Source organism: Oncorhynchus gorbuscha, linkage group LG01 (genome assembly GCF_021184085.1).
Source record: "Oncorhynchus gorbuscha isolate QuinsamMale2020 ecotype Even-year linkage group LG01, OgorEven_v1.0, whole genome shotgun sequence".
NCBI lineage: Eukaryota > Metazoa > Chordata > Actinopteri > Salmoniformes > Salmonidae > Oncorhynchus > Oncorhynchus gorbuscha.
Window position 1 is genome coordinate 20,505,329 of NC_060173.1, and position 19,967 is coordinate 20,525,295.

General features: G+C 44.0%; 1 protein-coding gene across 1 annotated transcript in view; it reads right to left on the reverse strand.

Moving 5' to 3' along the window:
• Positions 1-19,967, reverse strand: part of LOC124000611 (solute carrier family 45 member 3-like) — a 76,582-nt gene that overhangs the window by 17,713 nt on the left and 38,902 nt on the right. Inside the window, exons 2-3 of the mRNA XM_046307158.1 lie at positions 11,342-11,669; positions 1,781-2,587 (exon numbers count right to left, since the gene is read on the reverse strand). Coding sequence (XP_046163114.1) covers positions 1,781-2,587; positions 11,342-11,489 — 955 coding nt within the window. The 5' untranslated portion in view covers positions 11,490-11,669. The remainder of the gene's footprint in view (positions 1-1,780; positions 2,588-11,341; positions 11,670-19,967) is intronic.

A 19,967-nucleotide genomic window follows, 5' to 3' on the forward strand; every position in this document is an offset into this window, starting at 1 on the left:
CTGAAAATGTGGTATGGAGGCCTCCTCTGGAGGCATGCAGAGGCCAAATTGAGCTCCATATTGCATCGCCGCGCACCTCCCACATTTTTTAACAATGCGGAGGGCTCCATATAGCTACTTATTGTCACGCCTTGGTCATTGTATTTTGTGTTTTTGTTATGTTTGGGTAGGCCAGGGTGTGACATGGGTTTATAGGTTGTGTTTCGTATTGGGGTTTTATTAGCATTGGGATTGTGTATGATTAGGGGTGTGTCTAGTATAGGCTTGGCTGCCTGAGGCGATTCTCAATTAGAGTCAGGTGCTTCTCGTTGTCTCGGATTGGGAACCGTATTTAGGTAGCCTGAGTTCGCTTTGTATTTCGTGGGTGTTTGTACCTGTCTCTGTGTTGTAGTCACCAGATAGGCTGTATTAGTTTCACGTTATGTTCTGTTGTTTTTGTATTCAGTTATTTCATGTACCGCGATTCAGTTCATTAAAGTCATGAGTAACCTACACGCTGCATTTCGGTCCTACTCTCTTTCTTCAACAGACAAACGCCGTTACACTTATAGCTCTGCATTGACATGATTGGTTGATGGTAGGTGATTCAGAGGTTCTGTATAAACACAAACTCACTTCCTTGACAACAGCTCTGCACAACAGCTCTGCGCTGCTCTGCGAAGCGCAAGAAGTATGAATGCCCTGACTTCTGCAGAGGCAGTGTCACCGTAAATAGGGGTAGGCCGTCATTGTAGGTAAGAATGCATTGAGCGACTCCTCTCACAGGTATGCTTTCACTTTTCAGAATTAGAAGTGTGTGGCAACAGAATTAATATTGTAAAGAAAGGATTTGAAGAAAAATATATATCTGCCTCGTGGGACTAAAACTCACAACTATGAGCAAACTGTCTTATTGGAATATGCCACCAATCAGTCATAGCGATTGAAAAAAAATACAACGAGCTGAAATGACCACCATTGTCAACCATTTCTTGTTACGATGGATGTAGCTACTACTATAAACGTGTAATCTTCATAGCATATATGTTTTTTTCTTCTTCGTAACAGCACATACAGTATCTGGATTGAAATGTACTTAAGTACAGTGGTGGAAAAAGTAGTACAGTTTTATACTTGAGCAAAAGTAAAAAGTAAAAGTAAATGCTATACATCAAATCCCTTATATTAAGCAAACCGGACAGCACAATGTTATTTTTATTATTTTTTTATGGACAGCCAGGGTCACACTCCAAGACTCAGACATCATTTACAAATACTGAGTCTGCCAGATAAGAGGCAGTAGGGATGACAACGTGTTATATTGTTAGGTGCGTGAATTGGACCATATTGTTGTCCTGCCTGAGCATTCGAAATGCAACACATACTTTTTGGTGTTAGGGAAAATGTATGGGAGTAAAAAGTACATATTTTATTTAGGAATGTAATGGAGTAAAATTTTAAGTTGTGAAACATATAAATAGTAAAGTACAGGTACCCCAAAAAAAGACTTACTTAGGTAGTAAAAAAAGTACTACTTAGGTAGTACTCCAATTTTGTTTTACTTAGTTACTTTACACCACTGCTCTATTGGCCACTTGAGAACTTTGGGTTCTCTGATTGTGAATCCATCAAATATCAAGGATCTATAGTCCCAATGAAGCAGAGCTTGCCGAGCCCAAGTGTTTATGTGATAATATCAAATAGTGTCTACATGAGAGATTGAGAGGCACTCTGAAGCTTGCCCTGCCAAAGGTAGTGATAGAGTCACACAGTATATCTACAAAAAAAAGAGTCAACTTACCATCCTCATAGCGCTGCCTGGAGGCGGTCCCGGGGGCGGCGCTGGGCATGCCTTCGTACAGCCCCTCCCCCATAAAGTCTGTGTAAAAGAGCATGAAGGACATGACGGCCATCCAGCTGCAGAGCTGGGCCATGCACAGCTGCCTCATCACCCGGGGCACGTGGCAGTAGCTGCGGTAGATGGCCGGAGTCATGGACCAGCACTTCCTCAGCAGGCACAGTAGAGGAACCGACTTGAGGAGGTAGCAGCAGGAGCGTGGCACACCACAGCGACCTGCCTCCAAGAGAGGACCAGGCTCCAGGGCCGCGGTGCACGGCGGCTCCTCCGACACCCTCATGGTGATCAGCACGCTGGTCACGAAGATGAGGATGAGCATGAAGAAGAGGCACTCTGCCTGGCCACCCAGGTAGACTGACAGCAGGCCCCGGCTCCAGTCCAGCGCAGGCAGCAGGTAGCCCACACAGCCTCCCAGGCTGACCATAAAGGAGAACATGGCAAAGGCCTGGTTGCAGTCCTCCTCATTGCGGTACAGGTCAGACAGGAGTGCCTCCAGCGGCGTGAAGCACACCTGGCCACAGAAGTCGAGCAGGCCCACACCGAGGATGAGGAAGGCCACCTGCAGGGCGCATCCGCCCCAGGAGAAGTAGGCAGCCAGCAGGTCGGCATGGGGGATGATGAGGAGGGCTAAGAGGACTCCCAGGGACAGCAGCCAGATGAAGGGCCGGCGGCGGCCGTAGCTGCTGTTGCAATGGTCACTGGCTGAGCCAATCAGAGGGATGAAGATGAGACCTAACACTGGGCCGATACCTGGGAAGAGAAAGAAGGGAAGTAGTGAGGTTGATTCATTGGTTGTCAGTATCAAAGTCAAAGCCAACATAATAGTTATTGGATATGAGTTTTACCACAATATTTACCTGTGAACTGGGAAATGTGCAATCCAACAAATGTCCTGGCTGCATCTGATGTTTTTTGGTATCTTCCAGCTTACTATTGCACTACCTTCCCCGTGCTGACAGGGCTTGGAGGCAGGCTCTGTGGCCCCACTGGCCCCTTTACTGCTACATCCATCTCTTTGAGTGCTTGTGAAGGATGCCTAAAGATGGTTCTGTGCCCCGAGCTAACTCACAGTCAACCTCCCTCTCCTCCCCACTGTTCCACACTGCTCCCCACTGCTAGCTTGGGCTAATTGGAACACCTCATGACAAAGGCTGCTTGTGGAGCAACACGACTCACATTCGGCTCACATTCCCCACAATGGCCAGATGTATGCCTCTGGTTTCACAGTGGGAACACGTATGGAATGCTTCTTTTGAAAACATGGTTCAAATTCCATCTAAATAAAAAATAAATCATATTAACTAGATCCACATGAGGGACGCCACAAGTGTCATTCTGATTAAATATGTGTGGAGACTGGAGTGTATAATGAATATTCCATTTTTCCATTCCCAGACAATTACCTTTTATGTTTGGGATTTTTCTACCTGGATGGATATCTGACAACAACACTTTGTTGGAAACTGTTACACAATGAAATGAAAGAAACCAGATATTATTTTATTGGCATTAAGTTGTGTAATGGTTCCCAGGAAGACATTTCCTGAGGTAAAAAAAAATGTGGTTGGTTGGGGGTTTAGTTCATGTTGACAGGCTCTCAGTGGAGCAGCCCCACAGACAGACTGACGGACGGACAGACAGGCGGACGGAAGGCCAGGGACAGAGACATACAGAATGGGTCACTGCAGTCAGACCCTCACTCACATTTCTGCCTGGCTGCCGCAGCTGTGGAAGCCCATCATAACAATCCAGTGTGTAGAGCCTGATGGTACAGTCTGAACTCTCACTTACACAGTCCTACTCTGCTAAATATGAGCTCTCTTTCCCTCAACACACACCACAAGCATTTCACTACACCCGCTAAATAAGTGTATGTGACCAATCAATATGATTTGACATACAATCCCAGTATGTATGCACACCACAATGTACTTTCTCATATAGAATACACACACAGCAATGTGCTTTTAAACTTGATACAGTACACACACACACACACACACCACCACCACCACCACCACCACACCACCACCACCACGTGATCACAAACGTATAAGCAGTATAAACACACCACCATGTGATCTCTAACTTATAGGCAGTATACACACCCCACCATGTGATCTCTAATTTATAAGCATTATACACACACCGCCATGTGATCTCTAACTTATAAGCAGTATACACACACCACCATGTGATCTCTAATTTATAAGCAGTATACACACACCACCATGTGATCTCTAACTTATAAGCAGTATACACACACCACCATGTGATCTCTAATTTATAAGCAGTGTACACACACCACCATGTGATCTCTAACTTATAAGCAGTATACACACACCACCATGTGATCTCTAATTTATAAGCAGTGTACACACACCACCATGTGATCTTTAACTTATTAGCAGTATAAACACACCACCATGTGATCTCTAACTTATTAGCAGTATAAACACACCACCATGTGTTTTGCACTCATTATGGTCCTTCTGTAGCTCAGTTGGTAGAGCATGGCGCTTGTAACGCCAGGGTAGTGGGTTCGATTCCCGGGACCACCCATACGTATTAGAATGTATGCACACATGACTGTAAGTCGCTTTGGATAAAAGCGTCTGCTAAATGGCATATATTATATTATATTATTATATACAGGACACACACTATAATGTGATTTTCTAACATAAGACCCCTGAGCCACTCTACAGAAAGCAGAGTTGAAGAGTAGATTAAAGAATGAAAGAGAGGCAACTGGGAAGTATAAATCCAGAGAAGTAGCCATTAGATAAAGTAGATGGACTGCATCTGAAAATCTGACATTACTGCTAGGAAAACCAGACATAAGCCTCCAGGACACAAGTTCCATCTTCATTCACTTAACACTTGACCGTTCCGTTAGAAGAAGCTAAAGCAGAAAGTGAATGAGGTTTTGTGCCATTCCCTGATCAGGTTTACGGGTTGTGTGGGAACGATACAAATAAAAAAATGTATCCTGTTTGCGTGCAGCTGTTTAGAGATAGGGAGAGGGGAGTGTACGTTAAGACACCTCATATTATCCGTCCACTGGAGCTGTAATTGCCATATGCACATTTTGGAGGGACAATCTCAATCCGTTTGGTCACAAGATAATCTGAGAGAGAGAAGAAATGCTTTTACAGCAAACCATCTAGAAGCCATTTGCGGGCAACAGGATGATGCAACTATTTACATCCCCTACACAAAAAATCCCCTGCAGAACGGTGGCTATATATACACAGAGCCAGTGGTGCAGCACGGTGGCTATATATACACAGAGCCAGTGGTGCAGCACGGTGGCTATATATACACAGAGCCAGTGTTGCAGCACGGTGGCTATATATACACAGAGCCAGTGGTGCAGCATGGTGGCTATATATACACAGAGCCAGTGGTGCAGCACGGTGGCTATATATACACAGAGCCAGTGGTGCAGGACGGTGGCTATATATACAGACAGAGCCAGTGGTGCAGCACGGTGGCTATATATACACAGAACCAGTGGTGCAGCACTGTGGCTATATATACACAGAGCCAGTGGTGCAGCACAGTGGCTATATATACACAGAGCCAGTGGTGCAGCACGGTGGATATATATACACAGAGCCAGTGGTGCAGGACGGTGGCTATATATACACAGAGCCAGTGGTGCAGCACGGTGGCTATATATACACAGAGCCAGTGGTGCAGCACAGTGTCTATATATACAGTTGAAGTCGGAGGTTTACGGATACTTAGGTTGGAGTCATTAACACTCGTTTTTCAACCACTCCACAAATGTCTTGTTTACGAACAATAGTTTTGGCAAGTCGGATAGGACATCTACTTTGTGCATGACACAAGTAATTTTTCCAACAATTGTTTACAGACAGATTAGTTCAATTATAACTCACTGTATCAAAATTCCAGTGGGTCAGAAGTTTAAATACACTAAGCTGAAAATTCCAGAAAATGATGTCATGGCTTTAGAAGCTTCTGACAGGCTAATTGACATCATTTGAGTCAATTGGAGGTATACCTGTGGATGTATTTCAAGGCCTTCCTTCAAACTCAGTGCCTCTTTGCCTGACATCATGGGAAAATCAAAAGAAATCAGCCAAGACCTCAGAAAATAAATTGTATACCTCCACAAGTCTGGTTCGTCCTTGGAAGCAATCTACAAATGCCTGAAGGTACCACGTTCATCTGTACAAACAATAGTACGCAAGTATAAACACCATGGGACCACGCAGCCGTCATACCGCTCAGGAATCAGATGTCTTCTGTCTCCTAGAGATGAATGTACTTTAGTGCGAAAAGTGCAAATCAATTCCAGAACAACAGCAAAGGACCTTGTGAAGATGCTGGAAGAAACAGGTACAAAATAATCTATATTCACAGTAAAACGAGTCCAATATCGACATAACCTGAAAGGCCACACAGCATGGAAGAAGCCACTGCTCCAAAACCGCCATAAATAAGCCAGACTACGGTTTGCAACTGCACATGGGGACAAAGATCGTACTTTTTGGAGAAATGTCCTCTGGTCTGATGAAACAAAAATAGAACTGTTTGGCCATAACTGTGGATATACAGTGGGGAGAACAAGTATTTGATACACTGCCGATTTTGCATGTTTTCCTACTTACAAAGCATGTAGAGGTCTGTCATTTTTATCATAGATACACTTCAACTGTGAGAGACGGAATCTAAAACAAAAATCCAGAAAATCACATTGTATGATTTTTAAGTAAATAATTAGCATTTTATTGCATGACATAAGTATTTGATACATCAGAAGAGCAGAACTTAATACTTGGTACAGAAACCTTGTTTGCAATTACAGAGATCATAAGTTTCCTGTAGTTCTTCACCAGTTTTGCACACACTGCAGCATTTTGGCCCACTCCTCCATACAGACCTTCTCCAGAGCCTTCAGGTTTCAGGGCTGTCGCTGGGCAATACGGACTTTCAGCTCCCTCCAAAGATTTTCTATTGAGTTACGGTCTGGAGACTGGCTAGGCCACTCCAGGACCTTGAGATGCTTCTTACGGCGCCACTCCTTAGTTGCCCTGGCTGTGTGTTTTGGATCGTTGTCATGCAGGAAGACCCATCCACGACCCATCTTCAATGCTCTTACTGAGGGAAGGAGGTTGTTGGCCAAGATCTCGCGATACATCCTGTCCCCTTTGCAGAAAAGCATCCCCAAAGAATTATGTTTCCACCTCCATGCTTCACGTTTGGGATGGTTTTCTTGGGGTTGTACTCATCCTTCTTCTTCCTCCAAACATGGCGAGTGGAGTTTACACCAAAAAGCCCTCAATATGGTGCAGGCGTCCTGCCCCCTTTACAGAAAAGCATCCCCAAAGAATGATGTTTCCACCTCCATGCTTCACGGTTGGGATGGGGTTGTACTCATCCTTCTTCTTCCTCCAAACACGGCGAGTGGAGTTTAGACAGAAAAGCTATATTTTTGTCTCATCAGACCACATGACCTTCTCCCATTCCTCCTCTGGATCATCCAGATGGTCATTGGCAAACTTCAGACGGGCCTGGACATGCGCTGGCTTGAGCAGGGGGACCTTGCGTGCACTGCAGGATTTTAATCCATGACGGCGTAGTGTGTTACTAATGGTTTTCTTTGAGACTGTGGTCCCAGCTCTCTTCAGGTCATTGACCAGGTCCTGCCGTGTAGTTCTGGGCTGATCCCTCACCTTCCTCATAATCATTGATGCCCCAAGAGGTGAGATGTTGCATGGAGCCCCAGACTGAGGGTGATTCACCGTCATCTTGGACTTCTTCCATTTTCTAATAATTGCGCCAACAGTTGTTGCCTTCTCACCAAGCTGCTTGCCTATTGTCCTGTAGCCCATCCCAGCCTTGTGCTGGTCTACAATTTTATCCCTGATGTCCTTACACAGCTCTCTGGTCTTGGCCATTGTGGAGAGGTTGGAGTCTGTTTGATTGAGTGTGTGGACAGGTGTCTTTTATACAGGTAACGAGTTCAAACAGGTGCAGTTAACTTCTTGGATATATGGGGCACTATTTTAATTTTTGGATGAAAAACGTTCGTTTTAAACAAGATATTTTGTCACGAAAAGATGCTCGACTATGCATATAATTGACAGCTTTGGAAAGAAAACACTCTGACGTTTCCAAAACTGCAAAGATATTGTCTGTGAGTGCCACAGAACTGATGATACAGGCGAAACCCAGATAAAAATCCTATCAGGAAGTGCCGCATTTTTTGAAACAGCCTCATGCCAATGACTCCTTATATGGCTGTGAAGGAGCTAGGAGTCAGCTTACGTTTTCCACGTTTTCCCCAAGGTGTCTGCAGCATTGTGACGTCTTTGTAGGCATTTCCATTGGAGAATGGCTGTAAGAGACCATATAGGGCGAGTGGATGCATGGTGTCTCCCGGAGAACGTTGCATAAAATACTGAGGTAGCCATTTTTCCAATAGTTTCTTATGAGAAACCAACTGCCTCCACAGATATATTATTGAATACATATGTTAAAAACACTTTGAGGATGGATCCTAAACAACGTTTGCCGTGTTTCTGTCGATATTATGGAGCAAATTTTGAAAAACGTTTGGCGTTATAGTTGAAGTATTTTCGGTCGATTTCTCAGCCAAGCAGGATGAACAAACGTGATGTTTTTCACCTACAAAAATATTATTTTTGGAAAAAAGGAACATTTGCTATCTAACTGGGAGTCTCCTGAGTGAAAGCATCTGAAGTTCTTCAAAGGTAAATGATTTAATTTGGTTGCTTTTCTTATTTTTGTGAAAATGTTGCCTACTGCCAGCACAGCCTAGCATAGCATTATGCCATGCTAAACTTACACAAATGCTTGTCTAGCGTTGGCTGTAACGCATATTTTGAAAATTTGAGATGACAGTGTTGTTAACAAAAGGCTGAGCTTGTGTTTCAATATATTTATTTCATTTCATTTGCGATTTTCATGAATAGGAAACGTTGCGTTATGGTAATGCGCTTGAGGCTATGATTACGCTCCCGGATACGGGATTGCTCGTCGCTAGAGGTTAATACAGGCAATGAGTGGAGAACAGGAGGGCTTCTTAAAGAAAAACTAACAGGTCTGTGAGAGCCGGAATTCTTACTGGTTGGTAGGTGATCAAATACTTGCAATAAAATGCAAATTAATTACTTAAAAATCATACAATGTGATTTTCTGGATTTTTGTTTTAGATTCCATCTTTTACAGTTGAAGTATACCTATGATACAAATTACAGACCTCTACATTCTTTGTAAGTAGGAAAACCTGCAAAATCGGCAGTGTATCAAATACTTGTTCTCCCCACTGTAGATACTGTTCTACCTGTTTCCCCCAGCATCTTCACAAGGTTATTTGCTGTTGTTCTGGGATTGATTTGCACTTTTCATACCAAAGTACGTTAATCTCTAGGAGACAGAACGTGTCTCCTTCCTGAGTGGTATGACAGCTGCGTGGTCCCATGGTGTTTATACTTGCGTACTATTGTTTGTACAGATGAACGTGGTACCTTCAGGCATTTGGAAATTGATCCAAGGATGAACCAGACTTGTGGAGGTCAACACATTTTTTTGAGGTCCTGGCTGAGATTGAAGGTAGGCCTTGAAATACATCCACAGGTACATCTCCAATTGACTCAAATTATGTAAATGAGCCTAACAGAAGCTTCCAAACAATGACATCATTTTCTGGAATTTTCCAAGCTGTTTAAAGGCACAGTCAACTTAGTGTATGTATGTAAACTTCTGACCCACTGGAATTGTGATACAGTGAATTAAAGGTGAAATAATCTGTCTGTAAACAATTGTTGGAAAAATTACTTGTGTCATGCACAAAGAAGATGTCCTATCCGACTTGCCAACACTATAGTTTGTTCACAAGAAATTTGTGGAGTGGTTGAAAAACGAGGGTTAATGACTCCAACCTAAGTATATGTAAACTTCCGACTTCAATTGTACATAGAGCCAGTGGTGTGGTGTCTATTTTAAACCTAAACATCTAATTCAGCATTAATGTTAGGTCAAATGTAAGAGCATGCCACAGTTTGCAGGCAATGAGGTCTAACAACAACAACAACCCCTCTTTGTATCTATTGGTAAGAGTAGGCTGCTGTTGTTAGTGTAGAACAAACCCGCAGCCACAGTCCAGAACCACATTCGAAACTCAACTATGGGGATCAAAGATGAGACAGTGAGTATGTTTTTGGAAATGTGGTCCTGTGCCAGCAGGCCAGCAGCCAGCAAGCTGTTGTAGATACATTTTCTAACGGGCTGTTGGGGCACTGCCCTGTCCACTGCCATTAGGACAGGACCCCTCCAGAGCACTGGGCCTCTGTACCTCCACACTAAGCCCTCTGACAACCCTCACCAGTAAAAGCCCTAGCTGCACAGCAATGAAAACATTATAGAACACAATGCAGAAACGCTCCGAGAAATTAGCCAAACTAGCAGAGACATTACAAACACATCCATAACAAAAACAGAGACTGCATGAGAAGTGAAAGGGCAAATGGAAACGTGTTCATATTCACATCTGAAATGACCTGCTTCATTTCAGTTTTGCGTTCTGAAGTGCAACTCATAAAAGAGTAAAAGTAGGCCTGTGAAACGGAGGGCTGCTGCCTCCAGCAGTTCCAGCTCTCTGTCTCCCACTGCCTTCCAATTAGCACCTGATTACGACCTGAACAAAGCAACAGGTGATTTGGCCTCTGATTAAGGTAAAGGCCTCATTGACGGCCTACAAGGCCAGTGGGAAACGACTAATAGCGAGAGACCTGTGACCCTGCCCAACCCTATCTTCCAGACACAGTCACACACAGTCATAGGCCCGCTAACAGACAAGCACACACACACACACACACACACACACACACACACACACACACACACACACACACACGCACTTTAATAAGAGGTTTGTCTCCTATCCTTTACCCTTCCTACAGAGGACATAATCAATTTGAATATCAAGTCTGAGCCACCAACAACTGATAAATCATTCACATATGCTATACAGTTGTTCATCAACCTGCAGAATACATTTCCATTTGTTTGGCTTTCATATGAGTTACACATTAGATTGGCACTGCAATCTGCACAGTTTAACTGCAATAAAAAGGGACATAATAATTATGCGATGGGGTATAATCATATTTTCTACCATAAACATGAAAAAGGCACGGCAGAAACACTGGGAAAAGAGAGAAGTGTCTAATGTATTAAATAATGGGAAACAGTTGACACCCAACAATCCATCAAGTGGTCAGCTAGAGAACAACAGAAGAGACGGATGAATCCTATTCTCCAGTTTCTCTCCCCAGGGGAGTGTGTATGTGTGCGTGTGCGTGTGCGTGTGCGTGTGTTGGGTGATATATAGCTAATGGGGCGGGGGGGGGGGCTCTCATCTTCCCTTTAGATGAAGACTTTCATGTCTATTGAATGTCCTGTCAGATAGAGTGGACAAGGGGGGAGTAATCAGAGCTGGCTTACCTAGTACCATAGTCATGTACTGTTCCTCTACCCCAGCCTCCAGCAACAGGGGGGGAACGTACGTGATCCCAGCTGCCACGCAAATCTCCAGGCCGCAGGTCAGGGAGTTCAGCAGGACGAGACGCCATTGAGACCTCCATCCACACATATTTACAGGGTCGCCTTTCCACTGCTACTCTGCAACTGGGGGCCAGATGGGGCCCCGAGGGACGAGGCTCTGGGATGAGGGGGCCGTCGCAGATGGAGAACAGGGAGAACACGTGGACCGTCTCAGATGACCTGTAGGATCCATCCTGGCTTCAGCATTCTGGATCTGAAAGAAGAGAACCTAGGAGAGAGGTGTTGAGAAAAACAAAATAACAGATTGACTCACATTGGAACGCATGGAGGCTGATAGCTAAGACCGGCCTGAGGAGGGAGGGAAGCTGGGAGAGAAAAGGGCCGAGACAGGTCCCTCTAAGGCTAAAGCACCTGGTGGTCAGCCTTTCTCACAAGACAAGGAAGAGGATTCCAACATGTAGAGACAGTGACAGGGACTGTTAAGTACGAAAAAGTTTTTTTTGGGCAGCTCAGGCACACAACATTTCTTCTCAAGGCCACCCGAAGTTCAGGAGCCGAAGTCTACGCCCCTTGTCTATAATTGGTCAACTATAAGGATTCTTCAATAAAGTCTTTGTTGTCAACGACTCGTTTTCAAGCAAATTTCTTAATTGAGAAATACTGAAAAAATAAAAAATATTAATGACAGATTCCTTAGATTAATTCGGACTATTTTGAGGATGTATATACTGGCTACTTCGTCTCGAATAGGACAAACAGTACTTTTGTAACTTTTTTCTTGTTTTTCAAGTGAAGATCTTGTAAAGGAGTATGCGAGCACACTCGTTTGGTTCGCCAAGCCGACTTTAGCTAGCTGCCGGCCGAACTGAAGGACGCTGATACCTTTAGACAGCCACAACCAGTCACAAAAGGATTAATACACCAACTCAACAGTTCAGCTTCTGAACAACAGTGAGATGAGTCAGACCTACAGTTGAAGTCGAAAGTTTACATACACCTTAGCCAAAAACATTCAAACTCCGTTTTTCACAATTCATGACATGTAATCCATAATTTAAAAATGACCTGTCTTAGGTTAGTTAGGATCACCACTTTATTTTAAGAATGTGAAATGTCAGAATAATAGTAGAAAGAAGGATTTATTTCAGCTTTGATTTCTTTCATCACGTTCCCAGTGGGTCAGAAGTTTACATATACTCAATCAGTATTTGCTAGCATTGCCTTTAAATTGTTTAACTTGGGACAAACGTTTCGGGTAGCCTTCCACAAGCTTCCCACAATAAGTTGGGTGAATTTTGGCCCATTCCAACTAACTAAGAGCTGGTGTAACTGAGTCAGGTTTGTAGGCCTCCTTGCTCGCACACGCTTTTTCAGTTCTACCCACAAATTTTCTATAGGATTGAGGTCTGAGCTTTGTGATGGCCACTCCAATACCTTGACTTTGTTGTCCTTAAGCCATTTTGCCACAACTTTGGAAGTATGCTTGGGATCATTGTCCATTTGGAAGACCCATTTGCGACCAAGCTTTAACTTCCTGACTGATGTCTTGAGATGTTGCTTCAATATATCCACATAATTTTCCTATCTCATGATGACATCTATTTTGTGAAGTGCACCTGTCCCTCCTGCAGCAAAGCACCCCCGCAACATGATGCTGCCACCCCCGTGCTTCATGGTTGGGATGGTGTTCTTCAGCTTGCAAGCCTCCCCATTTTTCCTCCAAACATAACAATGGTCATTATGGCCAAACAGTTCTATTTTTGTTTCATCAGACCAGAGGACAAAAAGTAATATCTTTGTCCCCATATGCAGTTGCAAACCGTAGTCTGGCTTTTTTATGGCGGGATTTGGAGCAGTGGCTTCTTCCTTGCTGAGCGCCCTTTCAGGTTATGCCAATATAGGACTCGTTTTACTGTGGATCCAGGTACTTTTCCTCCAGCATCTTCACAAGGTCCTTTGCTGTTGTTCTGGGATTGATTTGCACTTTTCTCACCAAAGTGTGTTCATCTACATCTCTAGGAGACAGAACGCTTCTCCTTCCCGAGCGGTATGACGGCTGCGTGGTCCCATGGTGTTTATACTTGCGTACTATTGTTCATACAGATGAACGTGGTACCTTCAGGTGTTTTGAAATTGCTTCCAAGGATGAACCAGGCTTGTGGAGGTCTACAATTTTCTTTCTGAGGTCTTGGCTGATTTCTTTTGATTTTCCCATGATGTCAAGTAAAGAGGCACTGAATTTGAAGGTAGGCCTTGAAATACATCCACAGGTACACCTCCAATTGACTCTAATGATGTAAATTAGCCTGTCAGAAGCTTCTAAAGACATAACATGATATTGTGGAATTTTCCAAGCTGTTTAAAGGCACAGTCAACTTAGTGTATGTCAACTTCTGACCCACTGGAATTGTGAAATAATCTGTCTGTAAACAATTGGTGGAAAAATTACTTGTGTCACGCAGAAAGTAGATGCCCTAACCGACTTGCCAAAACTATAGTTTGTTTACAATAAATTTGTGGAGTGGTTGAAAAACAAGTTTTATATTTAATAATAATTTGTAAGTCGCTCTGGATAAGAGCGTCTGCTAAATGACTTAAATGTAAATGTAATAATGACTCTAACCTAAGTGTATGTAAACGTCCGACTTCAACTGTATGTGGCGACGTGGAAAATGCACCCACTTGGCACTATCTTTCCCTCTCTGTTTTCTTAAGGTGAAGGAGGGAGGGAAGGAGGGAGCTCATAACAAAAGTGGTGATTGACAAAGAAAGAGAAAGAGCGAGAGAAACAGTCCAGATGAGCTTTCTCTCTCAGCAGGTGGGAGTAGGTGGGGTCTGGGGCCAGCCCTCCACATCTCGCTGCTCTGTCATTAAACTCTCCCATCCAGGCCTGATTACACCATACCAAGTCAAGAGGCTCCTAACAAGGAGAACATCACTCTCATTTTCACCCATTGTTCTCCTGGATCGCTGCTAATGAGCCCATTTCTACCACTTCCTCCTTCGAGAGAACGAGGACCTCACACACAACGAACAGTGACATTGGCAGATCCACTCAGACCAAAGGTGATTTTAAGTAATTTTCTGCTACACTTAGAAAAGGAACACTACGATACACAGGGGTCTTTTATGCAAGTTTACATGTTGCGGATAGACTCCAGGCAGCAGTCATCCATTCAAATTGGAGTAAAAAGCATAGTCAGCATAATGAGACACTGTCTAGATGAGGGCCAATGGTCCCAATAGCAAAATAATATTTCCTGGTCTCCCAATAAAATATGGGCAAAGTGGCATTATCTTTACTTCCACTCCATTAGACAGAAGGAAAGCACACCCTGATCTTATAATCCTGCGTCAATGATGCAAATGCACGCTGCATCAACAGAGCCTCAACAGATCTAGGCCTACATCATTTACCAATTATGATTTCACAGTTCCTCAAACAACTGCCCCATCACACACACACACACACAGGTACAGACACACACACCCACGAACATGCACACACACACACAGAGAGCCCAACCCAGCTCCATCCCATGCGTAACACAATACCACAGTGTACCCCATCTATCATTTCCTCTCATAATCCTCCTGGGCCTGATACATAAATCTCCTCTGAAGAACATCTCCCTCCAACGATGACAAGTGTACCTTAATGCCTGCACAGCCCTCCTTCACTCACCCTGTGTCCTTTCCACCCTGTGTCCTACTAGAGCTGGGAATTGGCAGGGACCTCACTATACGTTCTGATCATGATAAATAGGTGCTGATATTATATGTATTACGATTCTCACGATTCTATATGAGATATATTGCGATTCGATACTTTGATTTTATTGTGATTTGATGTTCCAAACATATTGCTCACTATGTCTGCTGCAGAGAGACAAGAGAGAGCATGAGAAAATGATTTTTGATCAGTCATGGAAATTACAGTGAAAAGATGGACAACAAAGATGGACAACAAAGATGGACAAAGAAGAACAACAAAAATACGAGAGTTTTGGCAAAGGTATAGTACAGCCGTCTAGCGCTAGCTTACGCTACCTATAAAAAATATGTACAAATTGATACTTGGAGTCAAATATTGATATAATATTATCCCAAAATAATATTGTGATATGTAACAGTATCAATTTTCCCCCCTATGAATAACAAATATCCTTTTTTTTTCATACATATTATTTTCTCACGAGAGAAAAGCTTGATTTTTATGTGAAGAAAATAGAACAGGAAAAGCACAAAGTGAGATGGGTATAGTATCAAGCAACAGCAGCATACTCTAACCCTCAACTGGACTAATTTACTGAGGTGATGCAATATCACATATAAGAAAAGAGCATGGATCAGGTGTTCTTCAAGTCGGTCACTCTGGAAAAATGTATTGGGAGAAACCCCAGCTGTTATAGGACAGGATTTCATCAGCCTAGGTACCGGACTGATTCAGAGTCAGACATTAAAGGAACTCTTGACATGTTCCCAAGAGAAAAGACTCAGCCTACTGCCAAGGTGCCATCTGAGTAAGAGATGTGTGAGAAGACTGAGAACAGTTGCAGATGCAAAAACAACAAGATGCTAAATTCAGATTTGATGTGAAATTCCTCCACCAGTGTGGTCCATCTCCTTAGTAAACCAAATAGATACAGTTGAAGTCGGAAGTTAACATACACTTAGGTTGGAGTCATTAAAACTAATTTTTCAACCACTCCACAAATTTATTGTAAATAAACTATAGTTTGGGCAAGTCGATTAGGAGATCTAGGGTGTGCATGACACAAGTCATTTTTCCAACAATTGTTTGTTTCAATTATAATTCACTGTATCAATATTCCAGTGGGTCAGAAGTTTACATAAACTAATTTGACTGTGCCTTTAAACAGCTTGGAAAATTCCACGAAATTATGTCATGGCTTTAGAAGCTTCTGATAGACTAATTGACATCATTAGAGTCAATTGGAGTTGTACCTGTGGATGTATTTCAAGGCTTACCTTCAAACTCAGTGCCTCTTTGCTTGACATTATGGGAAAATCAAAAGAAATTAGCCAAGACCTCAGAAAGAAAATTGTAGACCTCCACAAGTCTGGTTCATCCTTGGGAGCAATTTCAAAAGGCCTGAAAGTACCACGTTCATCTGTACAAACAATAGTACACAAGTATAAACACCATGGGACCACGCAGCCGTCATACCGCTCAGGAAGGAGACTCGTTCGGTCTCCTAGAGATGAACATACTTTGGTGCGAAAAGTGCAAATCAATCCCAGAACAACAGCAAAGGACCTTGTGAAGATGCTAGAGGAAACAGGTACAATAGTATCTATATCCACAGTAAAACGAGTCTTATATCGACATAACCTGAAAGGCCGCTCAGCAAGGAAGAATCCACTGCTCCAAAACCGCCATAAAAAAAGACAGACTACGGTTTGCAACTGCACATGGAGACGATCATACTTTTTGGAGAAAAGTCCTCTGGTCTGATGACACAAACATAGAACTGTTTGGCCATAATGACCATCGTTATGTTGGAGGGAAAAGGGGGAGGCTTGCAGGCCGAAGAACACCATCCCAACCGTGAAGCACAGGGGTGGCAGCATCATGTTGTGGGGGTGCTTTGCTGCAGGAGGGACTGGTGCACTTCACAAAATAGATGGCATCATGAGGTAGGAAAATTATGTGGATATATTGAAGCAACATCTCAAGACATCAGTCAGGAAGTTAAAGCTTGGTCGCAAATGGGTCTTCCAAATGGACAATGACCGCAAGCATACTTCCAAAGTTGTGGCAAAATGGCTTAAGGACAACAAAGTCAATGTATTGGAGTGGCCATCACAAAGCCCTGACCTCAATCCTAAAGAACATTTCTGGGCAGAACTGAAAAAGCATGTGCGAGCAAGGAGGCCTACAAACCTGACTCAGTTACACCAGCTCTGTCAGGAGGAATGGACCAACATTTACCCAACTTCTTGTGGGAAGCTTGTGGAAGGCTACTCAAAAAGTTTGACCCAAGTTAAACAATTTAAAGGCAATGCTACCAAATACCAATTGAGTGTATGTAAACTTCTGACCTACTAGGAATGTGATGAAAGAAATAAAAGATGAAATAAATCATTCTCTCTACTATTATTCTGACATTTCACATTCTTAAAATAAAGTGGTGATCCTAACTGACCTAAGACAGGGAATTTTTTACTAAGATTAAATGTCAGGAATTGTGAAAACTGAGTTTAAATGTATTTGGCTAAGGTGTATGTAGGTGTGTATGAAGCACAACAGAGCACAGTAACTAAATACTGTTCAGGTGCACGGAATGAATTGGCTGCATTTACATGGTGAGGTTTTATAAAAATAAAAATAAATTGAACCGTTATTTAACTAGGCAAGTCAGTTAAGGACAAATTCATATTTACAATGACGGTCTATTTCCTCCAGGAAATATTTTCAGTAGTGAGTATTTAGTAGTTCAGCAACAATGATCAGTTGTGAAGCAACAGAAAAACAAAAGCCAATTTGTAGAGTGGGGAATGTAGTTCTATAAAATGTTCTATTCAGCATTGGATACCATTACTGATGTCATCATCATAGGCGATTGGAGTGTCAGTGAGCAACGTGAGAGGACTGTGAGAGACAGACGTGAGAGGACTGTGAGAGACAGACGTGAGAGGACTGTGAGAGACAGACGTGAGAGGAGTGTCAGTGAGCAACGTGAGAGGACTGTGAGAGACAGACGTGAGAGGATTGTGAGAGACAGACGTGAGAGGAGTGTCAGTGAGCAACGTGAGAGGACTGTGAGAGACAGACGTGAGAGGATTGTGAGAGACAGACGTGAGAGGAGTGTCAGTGAGCAACGTGAGAGGACTGTGAGAGACAGACGTGAGAGGACTGTGAGAGACAGACGTGAGAGGACTGTGAGAGACAGACGTGAGAGGACTGTGAGAGACAGGCGTGAGAGGAGTGTCAGTGAGCAACGTGAGAGGACTGTGAGAGACAGACGTGAGAGGATTGTGAGAGACAGACGTGAGAGGAGTGTCAGTGAGCAACGTGAGAGGACTGTGAGAGACAGACGTGAGAGGAGTGTCAGTGAGCAACGTGAGAGGACTGTGAGAGACAGACGTGAGAGGACTGTGAGAGACAGACGTGAGAGGACTGTGAGAGACAGACGTGAGAGGAGTGTCAGTGAGCAAGGTGAGAGGACTGTGAGAGACAGACGTGAGAGGATTGTGAGAGACAGACGTGAGAGGACTGTGAGAGACAGACATGAGAGGACTGTGAGAGACAGACGTGAGAGGACTGTGAGAGACAGACGTGAGAGGACTGTGAGAGACAGACGTGAGAGGAGTGTCAGTGAGCAACGTGAGAGGACTGTGAGAGACAGACGTGAGAGGAGTGTCAGTGAGCAACGTGAGAGGACTGTGAGAGACAGACGTGAGAGGAGTGTCAGTGAGCAACGTGAGAGGACTGTGAGAGACAGACATGAGAGGACTGTGAGAGACAGACGTGAGAGGAGTGTCAGTGAGCAACGTGAGAGGACTGTGAGAGACAGACGTGAGAGGATTGTGAGAGACAGACATGAGAGGACTGTGAGAGACAGACATGAGAGGACTGTGAGAGACAGACGTGAGAGGACTGTGAGAGACAGACGTGAGAGGAGTGTCAGTGAGCAACGTGAGAGGACTGTGAGAGACAGACGTGAGAGGAGTGTCAGTGAGCAACGTGAGAGGACTGTGAGAGACAGATGTGAGAGGACTGTGAGAGACAGACATGATAGGACTGTGAGAGACAGACGTGAGAGGACTGTGAGAGACAGACGTGAGAGGACTGTGAGAGCCAGATGTGAGCGGACTGTGAGAGATAGATGTGAGCGGAGTGTCAGTGAGCAATGTGAGAGGACTGTGAGAGGACTGTGAGAGGACTGTGAGAGACAGACGTGAGAGGACTGTGAGACAGACGTGAGAGGAGTGTCAGTGAGCAACGTGAGAGGACTGCGAGAGACAGACGTGAGAGGACTGTGAGAGACAGACGTGAGAAGACTGTGAGCGACAGACGTGAGAGGACTGTGAGAGACAGACGTGAGAGGACTGTGAGAGACAGACGTGAGCGGAGTGTCAGTGAGCAACGTGAGAGGACTGTGAGAGAGAGACGTGAGAGGAGTGTCAGTGAGCAACGTGAGAGGATTGTGAGAGACAGACGTGAGAGGAGTGTCAGTGAGCAACGTGAGAAGACTGTGAGAGACAGACGTGAGAGGACTGTGAGAGACAGACGTGAGAAGACTGTGAGCGACAGACGTGAGAGGAGTGTCAGTGAGCAACGTGAGAGGACTGTGAGAGACAGACGTGAGAGGACTGTGAGAGACAGACGTGAGAGGAGTGTCAGTGAGCAACGTGAGAGGACTGTGAGAGACAGACATGAGAGGATTGTGAGAGACAGACGTGAGAGGACTGTGAGAGACAGACATGAGAGGACTGTGAGAGACAGACGTGAGAGGACTGTGAGAGACAGACGTGAGAGGAGTGTCAGTGAGCAACGTGAGAGGACTGTGAGAGACAGACGTGAGATGATTGTGAGAGA